The sequence below is a fragment of the Solanum lycopersicum genome, chromosome 2, assembly GCF_036512215.1.
Source record: "Solanum lycopersicum chromosome 2, SLM_r2.1".
Classification (NCBI taxonomy): domain Eukaryota; kingdom Viridiplantae; phylum Streptophyta; class Magnoliopsida; order Solanales; family Solanaceae; genus Solanum; species Solanum lycopersicum.
Window position 1 is genome coordinate 69673528 of NC_090801.1, and position 23790 is coordinate 69697317.

Genomic DNA, 23790 nt, shown 5'->3' on the forward strand with positions numbered 1-23790 from the left:
TTTAAGTTTACCACATTTTTATCTTTTTGCCCTTAATATTTTTATACAATCTCCAAAATACCCACCTAACCCTAATATCTCTTTCTTCCATTTTTCCCTTTTCACGTTTGACATAGCAACTTCAGCACTTTTATCCAAAATACCCACCTAACCCTAATATCTCTTTCTTCCATTTTTCCCTTTTCACGTTTGACATAGCAACTTCAGCACTTTTATCCAAACGCATAAGTGTTTATTTTAAAAATAAATTTCAGCACTTTTAAAAGTATTTTTTTAAAGCTGCTTTTATTAAGTCCATTCAAACGAGCCCTTAGGGTCAAAAAGTTTAAAAGTCCTACTTCCAAATGAAGAATAAAGAACAGAATAAACACATGCTTTCTAAGTTTTCATGTATACATAAAGAGATAAAAGCATTCCCCGTGAAATAATTTATAGTGCAAAAGTAAGAAAAGATTACTCTTAGCTTTATATCAGATGTCAACATTGTCTAAATTTATAATCTTTAACCTTACTGACACAAGAAGCATTTTGAGTTGATCTTTAGTTATAACAAGTAGTACAATTTTTTAGAGGAAATTTCAAAAATCACTAAGACTAAAAACATAATTTGATAAAATAATTATAATTCATAGCTAAGCGTTAAATAAAGAGAGAGACAAAGAGAAAGAAGGAGAGAAATGAATTGCACGTGTAAATTTACGAAATATAATTGTATTTCAATTGGGATACATTACAAGTGAAGAGAAAACGTGGTAAAAATAAATTTAGCTTCGGCATGAAGAGAGAAGAGAAACGGCAAAAGCTCCATGAAAGGCTCCTTAGGATGCTCTATCCTCCCCCACCATCACCTCCTTCCCAAGTAATTAATTTTCTCCCTCGCTGTTTGTTTTTTCTTCTTTCATACTACTTGATTCTACCCCGAGTATATTATTATTGTAGGAAGAAAACGATGACGACGAACCATTTGACATTCTCCAACAAGGCGATCAAATTCCAGGTTTTCTTGCTAACATGGGTATAATTTTGATGTCTCTGCACTTCTTGATTGACAAATGTATTTGAAATAATTGAGTATTATGTGCAGATGAACTGGAAGAGGATAGGGGTTCTTCCTCCTCTGGCGACCAAGAGACTAATCATGGTCCTGACAAGCTAACAAGGGCACAGAGGAAGAGGATTCGACGGAAGAAGCTTAAGGAAGCTTCCTCACGCCGCCAGAATATAATAGGGCCGTTGTTGCCTACTGAAGAGAGTGATCTAGAGGGTGTAAATGTGAGTACGCCAGATGAGGAGCCACAAGGTGTTCGACAAAATGCCAACGAGACAGGTAGGCTTTGAGGAGTTAGAAAAAAAATAAAATCTCAATAGCTATAGTTTTCTTGTCTAGCTCCTTATATTTCACTTTGAATATCGTAACTTATATCTAGTGGAGGCAGGGGCGGAGCCAGAGGGGTGCAACCGTGCAAGGGGTCAATTGAACACCCCCTCACCTTGGTTGAAAAATTACACAATTTAGATAGGGGAAAAATGATTTTTTGCATATATATGAAAGAAGTTGAGACAGGAGAACATTTTTTTTGAATTCCTGGCTTTGGAAATAAAATTTTACACCTGTTAGTGTACTTAAACCGTCTATGTATAGAACTTTTAGCTAGTGTCCATTGTTCAGATGATGCAGATTCTTGCCTGAAACAAAACAAACAAAAACAAAGAAGAATGGCTAAACGGTTGGTTGGTGGTAGCTCAAAGTCAACTGGGGGTGGCAACAAGAATTGAAAGCTTCATTTCTTTGGTCGAGGGATAAGAAAACTTGACTGACTGCTTAAAAAAGGGTCACTGCAAAGTGAAAATGTTGAAATATACAACTGCTGACAAATTTTTAAGAGGTTGTCTTGTTCTTTCACAACTCTGAGGCATGTTTTTTTATAGTAGCAAATGTTCACTAAATAGTAGTTAATTTAGTGATTTGTTGTCTTCTAGTATTGTAAATTTAACTTTAATCCATATTATTTTGATGACATATATATACCTTAATGAATGTTGGAGAAACCTTGTTTTAAGAATTTTCAGAGTTTGAAGAACAACATGTGTGTGGTTAGATACTGAATGAAGTGAATTGAGAATCACGTGGCCTCAGCTTCAAAATGTTATTGGAGGCAAAAACCTTAGAAAGATGGAAAACAGAAAAGAAGCATGGATTTGAATATTTGGAAGTATGAAAACGTTGTTAGTAGAAGTAATAACTTTACTCCATAAAGAAGGATGGAAGCTTTTGATCGGCTGATCATGAAAACTTATCATGGATTACATTATGCACTCTTAGTTTGGGCTATTGGCCATTTATCTGGGCTGTAAGTTGTTATAGAAAACCTTGTCCAGACACAACTCAACCGGCTTGTAAATGGGACAATTTGTTTGGTGGGTGTAAATGGAAAGCCCACTTGTAAGATTTGTGAGGCCGCAAGGAAGAATTGTTCTTCACTATTACAAAGAAGTCAAAGGGGCTCAACATCATGTTCGGATGAACCCTGGCCATTAGTCGCTCCACTTGTGGCTTTCAATCCCGTAAGGTTCATTTAAAGGAGAAACACATCATTTTTTTTTTTACGTAGGGCTCAAAATTAAATCTTATAATTAAGAATGAAGGAATTTTATTCATCACCACAATCCTTCCTCATCTTTCCACCAAAGGAGCGGCTGCCTACTAAAAAGTAGTAATTTCTCTAAAACGCTTCTTACAGTAGGTTACATCCTAATTTTCATATTACTGAATTTGTATTTCAAAATATCGAAATTAAACTTTGATGCCCAAACAGGCCAAAGTTGTGATAGGACATTTATCATCTTCTTTTATAATAAATGCTTGCATATAAATTTTTTATCATAAAATTACATTAAGTGATAAAGATAACTATTTTTTGGATAGTTGATAAGCAGTTCCACAAAGTTAGAGAGGAAGTCAACTCCAGGAATTAAGGATCTTAGCTTAGCGGAAGGTATGGCGTAAACTGCTGAGGCAGATCCTTTTCTTGTTATTTTTGTACTAAGAGGTGGGGTTTGCACCCATTTAAGATTGTTTTGTTCTTATCCCCAAAAATCAATGCTCTATTACTTATCATTGGTCAATAATATTAACATATTCCAATACTTGTTCCTACTATTACTAGGCACTAGCCGCCACAAGAAAAGTTGCACCTCATTTAGGTAATATATGCACTATTGCTCTTGTGGAAAGTGGAAACTACCACTTTTTCAAATTATCAACAAAAATTGTCAACAGTAAAGAGCATTATTATAGGTAAAATTAGTGATAATAATAACACCAAACAGAGACCAGTTCTGTAACAAGGATTATTATAGTAGTACTAATAAAGAAAAACACAAAACAGAGGGGGAAAAAATACGATTACTTGGTCCGCTCAAAGGATTATATCTAGAAAAGGAAAAAGTATGAATATTGTAATTTATACAAGCGTTTTAGAAGTGAAAATGTCCATCATTGATCAAAGAGATTAATAATTGAGATAGAGTCTGAATATGATATCACTTAGCTTAACATTAAAAAATCATTTTCACAATTCAATAATTATAGCAATATTCGCTAAAGTATCATAAAAAAATATGTGTTTACAAAAATTTTGCGACTATGTTACTCGCGCCATCTTTTACTTGGAAAATCACAAGAAAAATATTTCTTAAAAAAAGGTTAGGCGTGAGAATCAAGTCCTCAATTTGCTCAATCCAAAGTCATAAAATGGAAGAATTTAGAAACTATATTTTACTCTTCCCCATACAAATTCATGTTGCACATGGAAACAGTCTCAACAGTCCACAAATCTCAACCCTTACATAAGATTAAAAACTCCCACCTATACTCTTGCCATTAAATCCTCCTGGCCTGCCCATTTTGTCAATTTTTATTTTTTATTTTTATAAGCAAAGCAAAGCAAGTGAGGGAATTAATTACAGATCTTAGTTTCCTTATAAGATGCTAGGCCCAACTTTATTATAATACTAAATATTATTCCTTCTCTTTGATTCTACCATTATTTTTTTTCCATTTTTATTTACAGTAACTTCCCTTACCCAACCCACAAATTAAATGACCAGTCAGATTCATCCAGCTCACTAATATAAATAATAATACGCTACTACCTCCATATTGTTATTTCTTGTGCCAGTCATACATTAAATTTCACATTGCATTCCTTGTGACTTTGAGACCTTCTCACTCACATACCATAGTTTCAGTATCTTTCCTTTTCATTCACAACGGGCCATGGCCCATAACGTGTTTCGGGCCAAACAGCAATCGTCTTCTCCGAGAGACAAATCTCTGTTCGCGGCCGTCATAGTTGCGGTTCTACTTGTCTGTGCTATTTGGTCATTTACTGATCCTTTGCCTAATTTATCAGGTTTATTATACAATCAGAATATTAGTTCACCCGAATATTGCCCACCGGGACGGGAAGCTGTTGACCGGAGTTCCGACCCGCCGGAGAAAACATTCTACAATGACCCGGAACTCAGTTACACTATTGACAAACCAATAAAAAATTGGGACGAAAAGAGAGTTCAGTGGCTGCAGCTTCATCCTTCGTTCGCCGCCGGAAGAGTTAACCGTGTGCTCCTCCTCTCAGGATCACAGCCCACACCATGCAAAAACCCTAGAGGTGATCATTTACTGTTAAGGTTTTTTAAAAACAAAGTTGACTACTGTAGAATCCATGGCTACGATATTTTCTACGGAAACACGTTTTTTCACCCTAAAATGCGTTCTTATTGGGCGAAAATACCGCTTGTTCGGGCCGCCATGCTGGCTCATCCTGAATCCGAGTGGATTCTATGGGTTGACTCAGATGCAATCTTCACTGACATGGATTTCAAAATTCCATTACACAAATATAATGACTACAACTTCATCGTCCACGGCTGGCCTGATTTGATTTTTAAGAAGAAAAGCTGGGTCGCTATAAATGCTGGGATTTTTCTTATTCGAAACTGTCAATGGTCCATGGATTTCTTAGATGTTTGGGCTAATATGGGCCCGAAAAGCCCAGAATACAAGCAATGGGGCAAAATCTTACGAACAACTTTCAAGGACAAAACGTTCCCGGAGTCCGACGACCAATCCGCACTGAGCTATTTAATACTGAAAGGAGAACAAAAATGGCGGAGCAAAATTCACGCAATTACTGATTACTCTCTACACGGATACTGGCTAGGAATAGTAAACAGATTTGAAAACATAACAGCGAATTACATGAAGATAGAGAGAGATGTACCCAAGTTACGGAGGAGACACGCGGAGGCTGTGAGCCACAGCTACGCGGCCGCGTGGGAGCCCTTGTTGGCGGAGGGCGCTGACGAAAAGGGCGGATGGAGGCGGCCGTTTATCACGCACTTCACGGGGTGTCAGCCATGTAGTGGGGACCACGCGACGGAGTATGTGGGTGATTCATGTTGGGTGGGAATGGAACGAGCGTTGAACTTTGCGGATAATCAGGTGCTACGTAACTTTGGGTTCATGCATGATGACATCAAAAGTAATTCCCCTGTCTCTCCCTTAAATTTCGATTTTCCGGCTGAAGACAGTGAAGAATTCGTGTGAAAGAAAAAAAACATGACCTCAGGTTTTTACTGTAGGATTAAAAAGACACAAGTCCTGTGAATTTTGGATGTTCTTTTAATTCAGTATCAATGTATTTGATAGTTATTGTAATAGTAAACAATGTTTTTTAATCCCTTACACAAAAACAATGGGATAAGTTGCCGGTCACTGTGGAGTTATTTTTACCATCCATTTTATTATATCTATTTTTGATGTAAAATAGAAGTGTCTTAATCTGCCTTTATAAGGCAACCAATAATTGAAAAGGCAAAAGTCCATTCATATTTTAAGAATTTGTGGACAAGTGTGGACTGCTTTCTGGGTCATCATTCAACCGATGATTTTCCAGTTCCAAACGAAAGATATATTTGACAAAAAAAATATAAAAAGAGTGGCTTGATTGACTGAGGATCGAGGAAGATAGGGTCATTATATTTATACAAATAGAAAAGAATTAGCAGCTCCCCTTAATTAGTGGCGTGTTTCTGTTTAGAGATTTGTCAAAATTGTCACGCCAAAGTTGTGTGACAAAAGCCTAGACAAAACTTCCACCAATCTTTAAAAGGAATTTTTTTTTGTTTTTTTATAATTTATTTGCTTGTGTTTTGCTGTTTAACCCTTTCCCGTCCAACTTCAGTGCTAATGTTTTTTGAGTCATGTAACTCTCTAGATAACAACTGAACAAAACTAAGGACCACAAAGGTTTTGTCTTATTTAGTTTTCAAAAAAGAAGTTGATAGTATCATAGTAACAGAGTTTTTCAAGACATTGAAGTGCAGTTGATCTTATAAGTAATTTGATTATAGCATAAAAAGTTGAAAAAGATACTTGTGGTTGAAGATTGGAGTTCAATTTCAAGTTTCTTATGAGTGGAAACTGGAAAAAAGAAAAGGGAAGCTGTGATGTCTGCCAGAAAACTTATTGACTGGTCTCTTCTATAAAAAGAGGAGCGATCCACATTTACCCTTTCTTGGGAATGAAATTACGAGAGACTCAAGTGGGTTGGGACTCCCAACATGGGCATCAAAAGTAAATAGGATACCCACATACTTTTGAAGCAACAAAACTCGCAATTTTATGTTTCTTGATCGGGTGAAGTGTTTCGTGAATATGGAGCACAAACGCATAAAACAAGACAATTCATTTATATCGTTTTGAAAAAGATGCATTTGAAAGAACATAGACACATGTTTATAAAATATTCATTTTTATTTGTCATGTTGTGATTTTCGAAAATCAATCTCACTAATTTTTTAAGCTATACTAGACTACATTAATTTGATATTTTAAACAAAAAAATTAGATATTCAAAAATTATACAATTTCTTTTATAGATTTTGCATATCAATATAATAAAAAAATATATCGTATAAAAATAAAGGAGAAACTAGTATTATTTGGACTTCATTAGTTGATATAACAAACTTAAAATAGAAAAAACGGAGTTCACTCCATAATTTGTGCAAGTAAATCGGCTTGCTGTCTCTCTCTCTCTCTTCTTTTATCACAAGAAATGAACTAAACCATAATTGAGCTGACTTTGCTATGGGTTCAAATCATTGCCCAAGCCCAAACTTTTAGAGTTTTGCATTTTATTTTGTTCACTTCCTCTCATATTCTATTACACATAAAAGTATTGAGAACATAATTGGGCCTTGTGCTGGCGAAATTTTGTACAAGTCCGTCTTACAAAATTTTGCAACCCACTTTAGGGTCATTTATTTCGGATTAATAATGCAATGATTGGTAATTCAGGGATCAGTATTAGGAGAATTAGTAATTTGAGCTTGCATTGAAGGTGTTAGTAATATATGAATTAGTATAGTTACTTTTGTCTTCTTCTTAAATGACCTTTCTACTATAATAGTTTTATCATTTTAAATTCAATCCGTTAATAGACCTATTTGACTTCGAATAAAATAATATATATTATTTATGAAAAAGATAAAAGAATTCCCAACCAAATATCATATAACTTAATGTTGATTTAAATTTACTTCAAAACCAAAAAAGAAGAAGGTAATACTACAATTTTATGATGAATTTTATGTGGAGATTATACCTCCTCCAACCCAAACCAAAATGGCCCTTTAGTGGTTGGACAGGCCCATTATGCTACGAATGGGGTATATGGCATTATAAACCACAAAATAGGATTGTGGATTATTGCTTTTGTGCATTGTAATAGTTTTTTTTTTTTTCCTTTTATGAAACTTGATTTGTTATAAGGTACTGTTACCTTAAATCATTTGCAAGAATATTTTTTTTGGGATTATTCTTTCAGTTTGATATTTTGTTGTCATTTTTTTCTTTTTCTTCTTGCAGTCTTTTCACGAGTAATTTCATTTTTTTAGTCTATCAGAAATGTCTATGTGCCAACAAAAACAGTCACATAGGAATAATGTTTACATACATGTTATCATTTCTATACCCCATTTATAGAATTAAACTGCGTACTTATCTACATCTAAAAATATAATATATTGCTTAATTATGTACTGGGCGGATTGTTATTATTATTATTTACGTTAGCTTCATCACATAGTTTAATTAAAGCCTGATTATTTCAAGCATGTTGTTAGTAAGTTGTGAGATTAGAGCAGTGATATGCTTTTATTCAATAAATAATGAGTCTGATAAATTTGTCTATTTTATTATTTCATAAGGTTTATGGTCCCCTCATCCACTCTCCGTTTCTTTAATTGGGTGTTAGTCAAATTATGGCTTTACAGATGACCCATATCTTATAATGGTAACTAATAATTACTATCAATTAACAAATTTAACCAGCACATTTCGTGCTGCTCGATCATCCTAATCTAATATTACACATTTAATTGGTCATTATGAAGCAGCTGGCGTTACGTTTCTGAGCACAACACCACATGCTACCTGTTCTTACCAATACAAGTCCTTTTATATTATTGCTCATTAATTATTTTTTCTCACACGTGCCAACTGCGTAACACTATACTATTGTGTTAAAATTCAGTTTCGAAAGAAATAAAAAAGATTTTGGTTACATCGATTTTAGATTCTGAGAAGGTGGAATCATAAATCAATTTCTTATGATGATTGATGAGTGTTACTCAACCGTTGAAACATATCTCAACTAATTTTATACAAGGTTCTATAGTATGTTAATATAACTTGTGTCTAATCAGATAGGATATAGTGCTTAATGAAATGGAGGAAGTAGATATAAATTATCCACACATGTTTGTTTTTTATAAGAGGAAAATCTTGATTGAAAACACTTGTTGATTTGTCGTTTAATAGATTTATAATTATAATATGGAATAGTGAGTGGGGTTGTAATAATTTTGAGCCTCTTTTGTTTCTCTGATTCTGAACACTATTATGAATCAAAAGTGCCAACAGACAATGCAAGTCTTCTATCCAACAAACAACACATAGCCATGCCGGATCTCACTAAAAGATTCGTTTTCCAGACACAAGGATTTCTATATCTTTCATTATTAAAAAGGAAAAAGAAAACGTTTCTCGTATCGTCCCTGTAGCTTTTGTTTTTTATTTAAAAAAAACGTAAGATGAATACATCATTAAGTCAAAAAAATAAAAAAATATAACAATTGTGTCAATTTCAGCAGGACTCAGCTCTACCACGAAAAGGAGTGTTGTGAAACTAAGCATTTCCAAATTCAAATTAGTCGTATTCCAATGTTTGGAATCAAACAGAAAAACGGAAAAAAGAAGAAATTCTAATCGTGAACTCTTCAATCACGATGTGTTGATTTCTTGAACATATCCATGTTACAAAACACAGTACTTCTAATTAATTCTAAATAGAAAAAGACATGTGAAAATGTCCTTTTATCAATACAAGTTGCTTTCAACCCTTGCATTTTTGTCCTCCATGAAATTACACTCACATGTGCAGCTACTTCTCTTTTATAGTTCTTGTGTAAAACGAAAAGTGAAAATGGTACGAAATTCAATTATTTCTATCATTTAAAGCTGATATATCAAACGTTATAAATCGTTTGTACAACGATAAGAATATATATAAGTCACTTTGAGGATATCAACTCCAAATAACAAGGGCTTTTTTCAAATAGAAATAATCTTCTATCCTAACAATATGAAGAAGAAAAAAAAACACTGTTTGAATAGTATAAATTTCTTCAAGTGGTGACTATATATAAGTTAAACTCCATATTACAACTAGCTTACAACATTGCACCATAAAAATACGAAGTAAAACGAAAGCAAACTACTACAAAATAGGTACATACATGTGTATACATAGAACTTAAAAGAACGGAAGTATTAGGCAGGAAAGTTAAAAGGAACAGGAAAAACAGAGGAAGAATCAAGCAGATCCTTATGCATATACCCATACTTTCTCAACACCTGATTATCAGCAAAATTCAAAGCTTTCTGCATAGCATCAAAACAAGTTTCACCAGAATACATCTGATTATGATCTCCACTACATGGCTGACACCCTGTGAAATGTGTGATGAATGGCCTTCTCCAACTGTATCTCCCATACCCAGCTTCCTTAAGGTGTTCTTCCCATACACTAGCATAACTCTCACTCACCCTCTCTGCGTGTCTTCTTCTTAGCCTCCCTTCACTTTTCTCTATTGCTAAATACCTGTCGGTGATGTTATCGTACGTTCCCACGATTTCCACCCAATACCCCTCGAAGTAATATCCCCCTTCTACGTATATTTTGTTACCCCATTTTTCCTTTTCCTTCAAAAGTAGATATGCTAGACCGGATTGGTCATCCGATTCCTGGAATATCTTGTCTTTGAAAGTTGTATGTAAGATTTCACCCCACTTGTCGTATTCCGGTGACTGTGGCCCCATTTTCGCCCAAGTTTCCATTAAGTCCATGGACCATTGACAGTTCCGAATCAAGAAAACTCCGGCATTGATGCTTGTCCAGCTTTGTTGCTCGTATAATAACTTTTCCCAACCATGAAGTACGAAATTATGGTCTTTGTAACGATCCAAAGGAAGTTTGAAGTCCATGTCGGTGAACGCAGCATCTGAATCGACCCACCAGATCCACTCAGTTTCAGGATGAGCTATCATGGCAGCTTTAATCGCCGGCATTTTCGCCCAAAACGACCACATCTTAGGCTGAAGTAAAACGTTGTTGTAAAAAATATCGTACCCGTGGATTCGGCAGTAGTCTACTTTGTTCTTGAAGAATCTAAGCAGCAAATGGTCGCCTATTGGGTTCTTACACGGCGTCGACTGTGAACCGGAAACCATCAGAATCCGTTCCTCTGCTCCGGGGATGAAAGAGGGATGCAAATTCAGCCATTGCCTTCGTTTCTCGTCCCACTTCTTAATCGGCTTCTCCATAGTGTAACTCAAATCCGGGTCGTCATAGAAAGTCGGGTCGGGCGGGTCGTACCGTAAATTGAAGCCTAATGAAACCGGGTCTACCTGAGTTTTCAAGGCGGAGTTTTGGTCGGCGGAAGTGGTTAAAAAACTGGGATCGGCATTTGGACTAGTGCTCATGAAGGACCAAAAGGCCCATATTACTAGCAAAGCCACAATACTTGCACCAGCAAAGAGAAATCCATCAGAGAAAATAGAAGAAATTTTACTTCTACAGTTTTGCTTAGCCATGGATGTGTAAGATGTATGAGTTTGGGGCAACTGAGGCGTTACCATTTTATGAGGGAGTGCATACGTTACCCAGGCAAGCTGGCTTTACGTCTAGTAGCAATAAAAAAGTTGTCACCATCTACTGGACATTGTGTCCAGCTTTGGTTCTGTGTGTTAAGAAGATAGTTCGAAGAGCAATTTTGGCAGTAACTAAGAAAGCATACAAATTCCGTCGAGTATGTGACGATAGAAAAGTAGATAAGGAGATGGGTGTCGGTGAAGTGAAGTGAGTAGAAACAAGTGTTCATCACCTCACTAAACTTGCTGCCATTGTCTGGACTTCAGTCGGTTTGGTGCGGCTTTTAATGGGGTTTTCTTGCTTTCTAGCTCAGTTTTGGGGGCCCAAATATTGGTTTTATGTTGTGTTGAGGTGTGCTAAAACAGGTCAAGTGTTAAAAGAGGTGGGACACGTGGAAATTATACCGACACTTTAGGCTTTTTGGATTAATAATTAATTAAAAATGTTTACCATTAGTATGGAACGGGGGATTCATTTTCGATACTTCTTGGGGTAATAGAAAGTTTTTCCGTTGATTCAGAGTAATTGTCGGCTTTAGTCGCAAATCAGGTCTTATTACTACTTTTGATTCTAACTTTAATGACTTTTTTTCAACTGTAATGATGTTAATACCCATATCATTTTCCCCTAAGATTGAGTATGGTGTTTTAACCATTTCATTTTACCGTTTTGCTATAATAATTTTTACTTGAGCTGACTGTTAAAGTAAAGATAATAGAGTATACTTATTATTTTCAGACTCTACTAAGATTGGTTTGAATTTTGATATTTAATTGTCTTCACTAAATAGACTATAATTCTCTACTTGAATCTCACTTAAGAAAGTAACAGAAGCATATTGATCCTGTTCAACCCCTAATACCCCAACCTTGAACTTCTTCAACCGTAAAATTCCCATCCTTTCACCTACCATACCACCAACCACCTCTTTAACAAAATGTATAGTGGTAAAAAGAAATCGATATTATTTAGTTTTGTTTTATTATTTTTTTACGAGGAATTAGCATGTTTTAAATCTAAATAAACGAATATTGACAAAAATACTTACTACTTTAAGGTGAATTTCAAAAATATTTATATTAACTAGCTTTGATTTTGAGGTATTCGAGTACCTTCAGGCTTCATGTTCATTATAAAATGACTTGCCCAAAGATTAACATGGGTGATGATGTTGTGTAACTCAGCGAAAACTATGTACTCCATGTTGCAAATATGTCCAAAGGGTGAGGAGGGTAAATTAAATATATAGATTTGTTCCTATGAACTTATTATAGGTGGATAACTATCCATATTTCTCTTCTTTTTTTTTTTTTGTTAATCCTCTCTTTCGACAAATTAAAAAAAAAATTCTTTTTTTATCATACTCTCAATTAATTAATTTCTTAAAAATATTAAGTTTGTAATGTACTCAATTCGTAATTAATAAGAGTAAAATGATAAATTCACTGTGTTAATTATTAACTTTTTGATAAATATATCAATTAAAAAATGAACAAGTTATTAATTAATATTTAGTTATTTTAGTTATAAATTTAAGACTATTAACAAAGATAAATATAAAAAATTATACCTGATTTATATTTTAATTATTTTTAAAAAAATATAAAATACCTCAATAATTTAAACTAGAGAAAATAAAATTTAATCTAGCGCATGCCGAAAATAAATACTACTCCATTAATACTTTGTTTCGATAGGAGAGGATGCTGCCTACCTACCTATTTATCTCCGCCTTCCCTTCAATTTTCCATGTGACGTTCTTATGTTTGCGTCAGAAATTACCCCCACATCTTTTTCTTCTTCATTTCATTTTTTTCAAAATTTTGTTCATCCAAATTAAAGTAGTAATTTCGAGTATTCTGAACACGACCAGTTTTGTAATTTCGAAGTCATATATATCTGAGGCTAAGCCTGTCCTTTTTTCTTTATTGTTCTAACGTAAATGTAGATGCTTGTTGCTTTAAATAAGGTCGTAGGCACATAATTTGCAATACCACATCATCTGCCAAATATGATGTTTTAACCCTTTTTTTTTATTCTAATAAGAGATTCAGTTGCATATGAATTTCTTTTCCTTTTAGAAAAAAATTTAATACAACAGTTTGTTATAATAAAAATAACATCCTATACACATTTAAGGTTATATATATCAAGTTATAAATATATTTTTCAAAAATAAATTACTTATAACAGATTATTATCGAGTTATAGCATATCAATTAAAAATATATTTAATTAAAAATAAACTATAAGTAATTATTTAAATACTAATTAATATGTTTAAATATTTATTTTTATTTTTTACAATTAAATTTTATTTCAATTTTTTAAATAAAATAAAAAAGAAAAAAAAACGTTTATGTATAAATTGGTAAGTAGCACTAATTGTGGGATTTGAATAAATTTTAATTAATAATAGATAATTAACAAATTAGCACATATTAAGGAATTCAAAAAGGATTTAAATTATTTAGTTTCCTTAAAATGCTCAAATTAGTTTAAATTAAATTAAAACATGATTTTTTTTTTCATTTTTTCTCTTTATCACCTTTTAAAGCTTTTAATATAAATAATAAATTATAACTAATTAAATTTTACATTATATAGTTACCTTTTAAAAAATGAAATCTAAATAATAAGGATTTGATTTTAATTAATTCCGTATTATACGGCTGCCCAATAACTATCCACCCCCATCTCAACCAATACATACGCATACATCTTCCCCTAATACACTCCATCTCCCCAACATGCGAAGATATTTTGATCTTCCCCAAACTCCTGCCTCACTCATCATCTCTTTTCAACACGCAAAGATTTTTTGTTCTTACCCAAAGCCCGCCTCACTCATCTTTCCCATTATTCCTCTCAGATCTGTTCATCCCAAAACCTAAACATCCCTCTCAGATCAGTTCCCCATTCAGTTCATATAGAATATCTAGAAAAGGTAGTGAAATCCCAAGTAAAAGTAAAAGATTGGTCGATGAGTCTGATGACTTTCATGTTCCTTCATTCGACATATTGTCACAAACTCAAACGCAGAAATCAAAGGAAGAAGAGAAGTGTAGTTCAGTTAATTCGAAGATGGAAAAAAACAAAATCAAAGAGGCAAAGGAAAGAGGCAAGAAGAGGAAAGGAAAAGAAATTAGAACATCATCATAATCCAATTTTTGCTGAGGATTAAAAAAATACAAAATCAAAAAAAATAAAAGGCATTGAAATTGATCGATCGATAAAAAAGTTTTCAAAAAAAGCATCAGAGACACAAGCTACAAATAAACCCAAAAAAGTTGATAAAGTCAGTAAAAAAATTATTTCAAATTTGAATTACAACGTGTTGTGTTAGTGTATTTAATTTTTGCTTTTATTTGTCAATAGTATACTACATGAAATTTGTATGATATTTGTATGAGTTGAGTTTTTAGTATTCTATATTATAATTATATATGAATATTGAATGATTTAATGTTGTATGTTTTGTATATGATATAATTTGAATATATCAGTGTATGATTTGATACAAAATAAATGTATTAATTTTATATGATTTGTGTATGAAATAATTGGTCATTATAATATAGGAGTTTATGCATTATGTATTACCTTTGTATCCTATATGTATAAAATGATATTCTTGTCCAGTAAAATATGTGTATGAATGATGTATTTTAATGTTGTGTATCCTATAATTTTAACTATTATAATAAATATTGCAATTGTATATTTTATTTTTTGATTATGATGTATGAATTGACGTATTCATACTAAATGAGATTAGTTTGTAGTTTAAAAGTCACATATTAATTATTTTTTTAAATTGAATATGTATTAATATTGTTTGAATTGTGTATGAACTGAGGCATATAGTTTGTATGATTTCTGTATGAATTGAATTAAATGTCCATCGATATGTATTAATATTGTATGAATTTTGTATATAATTTGTATGATTTGTGTATAAATTAATTGAATGTCAATTTAATATAGCATTGTATATATGATTCTTTCTATGGAATTTTATAGTATATAAAAAATAATAATTTAGTTTTACAAATTTTATAGGAGAAGAAGGTTCAAACACATTTATCTTTCTGTATCAACATGATTGTGTTCGCTGATTTGTTGACCTTCCTCGGTCAAGATAAGTTTCAGCAATTTTTACAAGAAATCTCATTTGAATTTTTTTATGATTTACATAACATAAAAATTCGATGTCAATTGTTGCGTCATACTTTCCTTCTTGAATCTGAAACTGGCAGGGATGACATGTTCATTATCAATGTAAATAGTACAGAGTTACATTTTGACTTAAAAGAGTTGGTCGTTGTAATCGGTCTAAGATCTGGACCAATTTCTGATTTTGTTTCTGATTCATCTGTTCCAAATAGATTAACTGTAGAAAATTTTAGATACTTTGACAAAGTCCCCAAGTCAAATTTTTACCACAAGTTTAAATTGGAAAACTTTTGGGAAGAAGATGACTGTTTATAATTAGTTAATATAATTCATACATACTTCATACACATTTAATATATCATTCATTGTCCTACAAACTACTCCAATTAAACAAACAGAATATAATTTCAATACAAAATTAATACAAAAACATATATTCTAATTTCAATATAAACTAGAATATTCTTTTTTAAAAAAAAAAAGACTTTCATAAACAATTGATACACGTTTCATATACTTTTCATACACTAATAATACAAACTTCAGACTTCAAACACGATATACGTAACATAACTATTTCATTAAAAAAAGAAATATACAAACTGTTTCAGATAATACAGTTATTAAAAAAATCGAACACTGTTCTACATGTAAAAAAAACATCAAGTTAATTAAAATCAACAATTCATAATTAAAAGAAACAAATCATAATTAAAACCAACATGATGAATTTCAATTTCCACCATGTTTAATTAATATTGACATAATGTTCTCCATCAGATCAAATCAAATTGTTTCAAACGCCAAAATTTATCAGGTTGCTAAAAAAACGAACTGAAATATGCAAATATGAAAATAATCGTGAAATTTTGAGAAAAATGACTTCTACGTTGATACCAATCTGAAAATAATCGTGAAAATTTGAAAAAAAGATGAATTGTAATGATGATGCAAATAGGTTTCCAAATGCCAATGTGAAAATAATCTGCAAATCTGAAAATAATCGTTAAAATTTGGTATAGTTTTTTAAGGAATTAATCAAGAAAACTAATATCATTTAAACTAACTAGAGATATTCAAGGCAATGATGCTAATCTAAATTTTTTTGATATCCCTAAAAACGTGTTAATCTAATATTAATTTTTAATTAAAATCCCTTAAACATGCTAGTGTACAATTTCAAAACGTGCTAACTACATTCAATGTAATTAATAAAATATCCTATTTTCCATTATTAGTTTGTCTGTGTGTTAATTAGGTATATTTATTATCAATTGTTAGTTTATTTCTTTTTTTTTAATTAATTGTTGATAACAATTCTTTTTAATAAATTATAATTAACATTATATTTATTATATTTATTAATAGAATGCTATAGATTGAGATATTAAATGTTATACACTGAAATTCAGACTCTAATGCTATAACTTGAGAATATTATTATATAAAATGCTATATACCTAATTTACACTTTGTTATATGTTGGACTGATTATTTGAAAGAAATTTTGAATAAAGTTTTGCAAAGTGATTTTATATGAGTAAGTGAATATTCTCCGCCCACAATTTCTTTCTTTTTGAAAAAACATATTCAAACATGAATTATACTTTTCTTTTGACTAGCTAGAGTTGGTTTATCACGTGTGAGGCGCTTAGTGCATTCTGTCTCAGCTGACCATTTTTGTTTGACTAAAAGCAAAAGATGATGATGTTTTCTTTGGTAAAAATTATCTCTAATAATTGAATAGACGAAATAATTTTCAAATTTTTGTACGTAAAAATGAAAATTTCTTGTAACAAAAGAAGCTTATAAAAGATTACATAGATTTCTTGTAACAAGAGACATATAAAACTAAAAAGAAGCTTATAAAAGATTATCTCCCTTCCCTTGCCTTGCTGATTTTCATTAAAAGTTGGCAGAAGTTTTTTTTTGTTAACTTAGATATTCAAGAGATTAAAGTCATCAAGCTCTCGTAGCTCAGTTGGTTAGAGCACCCGTTTAGTAAGCGGGAGGTCTTGAGTTCGACTCTCAACGAGAGCAAAATAGGTTTTTTTCCTTTTTGTAACTCATTTTTTGGTCCAAGTAAATCTAATTTTATTCCTCCAGATGATTCTCTAAAAAACTTAAATACAGATCATACCAAACATAATACACTAGTACATATTGAGACTGATCATATACTGTACTAGAGTCTAGAGGATCAATCTTTCTAAATGGAACATTTATTAACGAAGATGGACAAACGAAACATCTTCTCTACGTTTACGTACAATTGAACTAAGAATTCTCACTGACTTATCAGTTTTTGAGTGGATCTTAGCACCCTTGCAGGTCCCGCCACCTCAGATAAACCAATCCAGCGCGGTAATGCGTATAAGCCCCTGCCACCACGAGTACATGAAATAGTTGGTGGCTGTGGCCAGCAATGTCAAACTTCCCAGGCATCCATCTTTCTGGAACTCTCATGGCATATACCAGTGCTCCAATGCCGTAAAATATGCCCATCAAAAGTTCATATCCAGTCGTATGAAGTGCCTCAGGTTGGTGCCAAAACAAAACCAGCTTGTGCAGAATAGGTACCGCACCTGACAGGCCCATTCCAAAGAATAGAGATGCTCGAATAACTCGATATTCGGGAGTCTGGAACACAGGAAGTAGGGAACCCAAGATTGTGCCAATTCCCAGGAGGGTAATAAATCCCAGGTACAGATTGCAAAAGAAGGGGTAACACATGAAGGAATAATAGACCGGAGGGTAAAATGAAGTTGATATCAGGGCAGCGATACCAGCATAGTCGAGCCTCAACATGATGTATGATAAACGCTCTGAATGGCAAGAAAGTAAATGACATGTGCTGCTTGCTAACAAACAAAACATTGCCCCACCAAGGAAGGCATAGAATGGCCAGCGAGTTATTGGTCTCACCAGCAATGGTGCTAATATATTTGCCACATCTTCTTTTACACTCCGCTGCAAAGATTGTACAATAGTGAAATATCAGTTTACTAAGAGGCAGTCTTAAATTAGGTCTTAGGCCTAACTTACTCCTCCCTCAAAAGCTAGGCCTAACTTACCTCTTAGGATTTAGGCCTAATTCACACCCCAAAAGCTAGCTCAAAGGGAGGAGGATTGCTAAGCCTTAAAAGGAGTCCACCCATCTCATTAACTATTAATGTGGGACTTTATTGCTTTAACATGCAGCCTAAGAGTAGCTAGTTGATATGCTATGGCTTAGTGGAGTGATCCACATTAGACATAACAGTATTACTATTAACTGTGTCAATTATTTATAATAATAGAAGAATTCTACATTACTATGTTTTCAGTTATGAAAAATGAGTGGGGTTGCAACCAGCCCAGCCCCATAAGAAAAAATCAATAAATTATATAAATTAAATACCACAAACATACCCTAACAAGAGTAAAAGTAAACTTCAGACCAGAGACAATCTTATCGATAATTATCAGAGCAAGGAAAACTTTAGATTACATTTTTCAGGGGTGAAGTATTAAAAGCAGTAATATCATTTGGAAGAATTCTTATATTTAAGCATCAGTAGTAACTCCAACTTTCTAACAGTTCCATGTCCTCTTTTTCATTAAAGGATGCATGACAGGTCCATGAGATGCACACTCCACAATGGACTTGTGAATTCCTAGCCAAGCAAATTCGTCTTGATAGCATTTATTACAGATCGAAATGGTATCAATAAGATGAAATCGAACTAAACAAGCAATACAATGTGTCCGAATAATTATACAGCAACCAGTAGTTGAATAAGGCATTCTTACCAGTACACAAACATCTGTATGGTTGCTGTGGGAAAATCGCTCAGGCAGACAGTTGTGCAGGAGGTCAATAATATGCCAATTAGAGGGTGAACGTAGCAAACCATCTCGAAGTTTGTGCAAATCAGGCATATACGGCAAAGAAGGAAGACAAGTTAAAAGTTCTGCTTGTAATTTGTGCAAATCAGCCTTCCTTAGCACATCAGGCAGATTCTGTAAGGAATGTAGATCTACAACCTTGGGAACTTTGGTTGCAGTATAAATTGTGAGCGCAAGGAAGAGGAAGAACCCTATCAAATGCCTATAACAAGTAGGAAAATCAAGATCCTGTTCAGCAATCTGTTATAGCTTCTTTTTCTCAATCAGTAGGTCAGGATCAGGATAACATAAACAGAACATTTGGCAAAGCAATGAACCAAAGGAACCAGCAGTTGCCGCTTCAGTAAGGAAATTCAAAGAGTAGAGCCTATGGTCAGCCTAGTACCTAAACACCTTCTAAAGCACAATCATAGAATGCATAGTTTACTCTTTGAATATGACTTACCTAGTATTTGTCATCATTTTCTAAATTTTTGTGGCAACTGTATAGATCAGTTCTCCTAAGACAGAATGTAAATGACTGAAGTAGCAAAACACTTCATGTAATTATCATCAAATTTCTATTAATCATAACAATCGATCCAATAACCCTTTCAAACAAAGAATAATAAATGGTACATTTTCAGCCTGTACAGATCCTCATCTTAGAACAGCAGCTAAATGACTGATTGACCCCTTTTCAACAACTTAAAGGACCTAATGGGCTAATACTTCCCACAACAATGAAAGATGAAGAACTTTGAGTCCAAAATTCAATTAATCCAACACATATATACGTAAAACTTATCGCATTTTCTAATCGGGGAATAGTCAATTAAACAAAAGAATGTAAACAGGAAGAGAAAGGCACAAGTATCCTATAAAAAAAATGAAAGCGGAGTAATAAGAGGATTGTTAAAAGTAACTCTTACGTCCAAACATTGAGGGTCTCATTGTGAATTGTGAAGATGCTGAGCAATGCTTGCTTCAATGGCCATTCGGCCCGGTAATGACCCAGAATGTATTCGTTGTCTTTCAAATACCCAGGCAATGAATGATACTCCACAAGCTGGTACTTCACTTTCTTCCATAATCTCTTTCCTTTCCCTTCCTTGGAAGGAGACAATAATTCATTATCCTCCCTTGACCCATTACCAGTCAATTTCTCTTTGCCCTTACCCATCTTCACATTCAATTTCTTATCTGTCAATACAAAAATCCTGATTAAGCTAAACAAACAAACAGATCCGAGTCCTAACAATAACAAAATGAGAATTGCGTAGAGAAGTTGCTAATACAACATACAATTCAAGAACCCAACAGAGATGATAACGTGTTTCTTGATCGTAGAACCCTAACCCTTAATCTTTGGACGAAATTAGGGGATGCGATTCTTGGCATGAACAAGAAGAAGAGGAAAAAAAAAGCTCTTGTGAAACCAAATTTATGGGGAATTTAATTTCACAAGAAACTTCGACGTGGTCGATGCAACGTATACCTATTAATACAAGACGCAAAAGACAGGGCCAGTAAATTGAGAAACGACTCATCACATTTTCTTTTGTCAACAATAAGTTCGAATAGTTAAATAATTAAACTATTAACATTTTCATTAATAAAACCATTAAGACTAAAATGCTTCAAATTTTTCTTTAAAATCAATTTTTATCTCGTTTATGAAAACACATAGATTAGGTTGGGGCTGTTTGTCTGATTGAAAATAGATGCTGACGTGATTTTGTTTAATTGTTTATGGTTTTGGCACGATTATATACTTACAAAATTTATTTGTCTTTTGATACTTACAAATTGCATGGCATATTATATTGCATGTTTTTTTAAAAATTATTTAACTGTATATTCACATGTTATTTAAGTATTTAATTACTTTTAAACAAATGTAGCGATTTATTTAGACATTTTATTTAACAAAATTAAAACAATTGAATGTACTAAAAAGTATTCTTAGAGCTTGACATATTAATGAACACATCTAATTTTTAGAATAAACTTGATTCATTATTAAATTTATGAAAATAAATATGATGAATCATAGGGTTTATTGTAAAATAATTAAAGAAGCTTTTTAAAATTGTTAATGTAAAACTGCTTAAAACTTTTGAAATACTATTGTTGTGATTCTTATAACTTTTTAATTTTTGACGGATCCGAAGTTGTTGTATATACTATAGTGGATTAGTGGCTATATATTCAAAGTGGAGACCAAAAAAAAAGAGGAAGATATTAGTACAAGCAATGATTGAAAGTTGCAAACCTTACGATGGGCCATGTGTTATTGGAACTTGGCATATTCCAAGCCCAGTTGATTTATTATTCTTTTGGACCTAATTGTCATGAACAACCACGTATCATGACAACTATTCGCCACATATTTTGTCACGTAAGAGCCAAGTAAATTTCATAGGAAAAATACTAAAATGCCTTCGAAGATTTTATAGGCATACAGAATTCTAAAGAACTAACAAATATCTCATCTTTCTTATTCAATAGTAAACTAATTATCTTAATTGTATATGTAAAATCATCAATAATTTATCAAGTGTTATGCCAATAGTATCGTATAAAATGAATGGAAAAGACATTTTCTTAAATAATTAATAATAGATCATATTAACCTTAATTTATGTGAAATTTGAATTTTGCCATGTACAAAGAAAAAATATCAAATAGAGGGGGTAAAATTAAATTTTGTAATGGAAGGTTTTTTTTTTTTCGTCATACCTTAATTACGTGAATTAGATTTATGTATTATTCATACACTTCAATTTTTTGTGAGTTAAAATCTGCAAAAAGAAACAGAGGACAAGCTAATATGCACATGTAAGTCACATTAAATGTGGTGACTGGTGATTGATTTGGCCAATTCTTTTGACCTGACCACTACACGCAAGTGCTTGCTTACAGAGAACTAAGAATAGGGACACTAGCTAATTGCAATTTGAGGTTGTTTTGATTATGCTACCAAATTTCATTAAGAAGATAAATAAATAAATAAAAAGTATAGTACACAAAGAAAATCAAGAGCCTCCATCTATAATATATATATACATAGCAAATAATTTTAATCTTGAATTATATTGTTAATTACTTATTGACATGAGAAAAGTTAGCCATCATGACAACAACTTGTGGTTAGTAAACGGTGTGTTTAGCACTTCTAAGTGGGTCAAAGTAAAAAGGTGGAACGACATATATACAGAGAAATCCAAGTGGATTTCCAAAGATATATAGATGAGTCACAATAAACATTAGACGATAGAGATTAAAATTCACAATGGTCATCTCTTAAGACCAAAAAGAAAAAAAGAAATATTTTTTAATTTTTATAACTAAGCCGTCAAACACCATCGGGCTAATTCATATAGGTTTAGACATTTTACGAGTCAGATTGTGTTAGCCCATTTTTGGTGTGGGGCAAAAAAAGGTCGCTCCAACCCACAAGTACGTGGGCTACAGGCTTGTCAGGTCAGTCTTTTTTAAAAAAAAATTATATTATTTTTAAAATTATTAAATTAAATTATAAATTATAATTTAAAAATATTATCATAAATATCGACAAAATAATATTGCATGATGTTAATGTTACTATTTTTAATCAAATCCATAGATAAAATTATTTTTATAATATTTATTTGTTCTTTTTCAAGTAAAAGTATAAATAACTAAATAAAAAATATTAACTTAACTGTTTTGAGTTTGAGCTCTCTTTAATTTTAAATTTTAATATTATATTATATTATATTTTTAAATTAATTTTTATTGGCCCACGGGCCGGCCCTACTGATATATCTCAAGCCCCACAAATCAGTAGGTTTATTTAAGTTGGGGCTAAAAAACTTTTTTCAAATGTGCTCCAAAAATCATAGTTCACTCCTATTAAATCCCAGGTTAGGTCAGGCCGGTCCAACGGGTCTAATCTATATTGACGGCTCTAATAATAACACGCTTAAGAAACTCACATTTTTATTCATACGTCTGTTTATATCAGTGAACTTTTAAATTTCTTTGTCCATGTATTTATTTCATGTCAAGATATTTTTAAAATTTAAACAACCATGTTTTAAAGGTATTTTGCAGATATTTTTCTTCGTTTAGTCTTATATCATTAAAAAAAAAGGGCAAATATATGAATAAAACAATTGCATTACTTCTAGTCAGAGGCGTATCTAGAGGAGATGTCGTGGGTTTATGTGAAATCATATTCCTCTCTCTAAATATATATATTAGTGTTATATATTTTTTAAAAATATTTAAATATAGATGTGTGAATTCATGTTTAAAGTATCATATAATAATACAATGATTGGGGCACTTGTCTTTTTGATAACCCTCTCCAAGTCTGTTATATTTTTGACGTTTTAATTAATTTTGCTTTTTCTTTTTGCCTTTAATCTTTCAAAATTTTCAAATATATTACATTGAAAATTTCTAAAAAAATTAGCTC

The 23790-nt window shown here is 32.4% G+C and overlaps 4 protein-coding genes and 1 non-coding gene across 8 annotated transcripts; 3 read left to right on the forward strand and 2 right to left on the reverse strand.

Moving 5' to 3' along the window:
- The first annotated feature begins 525 nt into the window (after positions 1–525).
- On the forward strand, positions 526–2049 carry LOC101266579 (uncharacterized). Of its 4 annotated transcripts, none has more exons than XM_010317724.4 (4): positions 526–859; positions 940–1015; positions 1085–1327; positions 1670–2049. In XM_010317724.4, exons 1-4 carry the CDS (start codon positions 776–778, stop codon positions 1774–1776), a joined length of 510 nt encoding a protein of 169 aa, XP_010316026.1. In that variant the 5' UTR covers positions 526–775; the 3' UTR covers positions 1777–2049. The 4 variants fall into 4 exon arrangements, with proteins under 4 accessions (XP_010316026.1, XP_004231940.1, XP_069150705.1 ...); XM_004231892.5 differs by having other exon boundaries at positions 621–859; positions 940–997; XM_069294604.1 differs by having other exon boundaries at positions 621–859; positions 940–997; positions 1679–2049.
- Positions 2050–2601: 552 nt separating this feature from the next.
- On the forward strand, positions 2602–5904 carry LOC101266283 (glycosyltransferase 6-like). Its single transcript, XM_004231891.5, has one exon. It carries the CDS (start codon positions 4280–4282, stop codon positions 5609–5611), a length of 1332 nt encoding a protein of 443 aa, XP_004231939.1. The 5' UTR covers positions 2602–4279; the 3' UTR covers positions 5612–5904.
- Positions 5905–9742: 3838 nt separating this feature from the next.
- LOC101265691 (putative glycosyltransferase 7) lies at positions 9743–12596 on the reverse strand. Its single transcript, XM_004231889.5, has one exon. It carries the CDS (start codon positions 11267–11269, stop codon positions 9902–9904), a length of 1368 nt encoding a protein of 455 aa, XP_004231937.1. The 5' UTR covers positions 11270–12596; the 3' UTR covers positions 9743–9901.
- Positions 12597–17424: 4828 nt separating this feature from the next.
- Positions 17425–17498, forward strand: TRNAT-AGU (transfer RNA threonine (anticodon AGU)). The gene has a single exon. It is a non-coding gene; the product is annotated as a tRNA-Thr (tRNA).
- A 29-nt stretch (positions 17499–17527) lies between these two features.
- LOC101265385 (heptahelical transmembrane protein 4-like) lies at positions 17528–21012 on the reverse strand. Its single transcript, XM_004231888.5, has 4 exons — positions 20631–21012; positions 20258–20528; positions 19251–19548; positions 17528–18428 (listed from the first exon to the last, which is right to left on the reverse strand). The coding sequence occupies exons 2-4, from the start codon at positions 20506–20508 to the stop codon at positions 17775–17777; spliced, it is 1203 nt and encodes a 400-aa protein (XP_004231936.1). The 5' UTR covers positions 20509–20528; positions 20631–21012; the 3' UTR covers positions 17528–17774.
- Positions 21013–23790: the final 2778 nt, after the last annotated feature.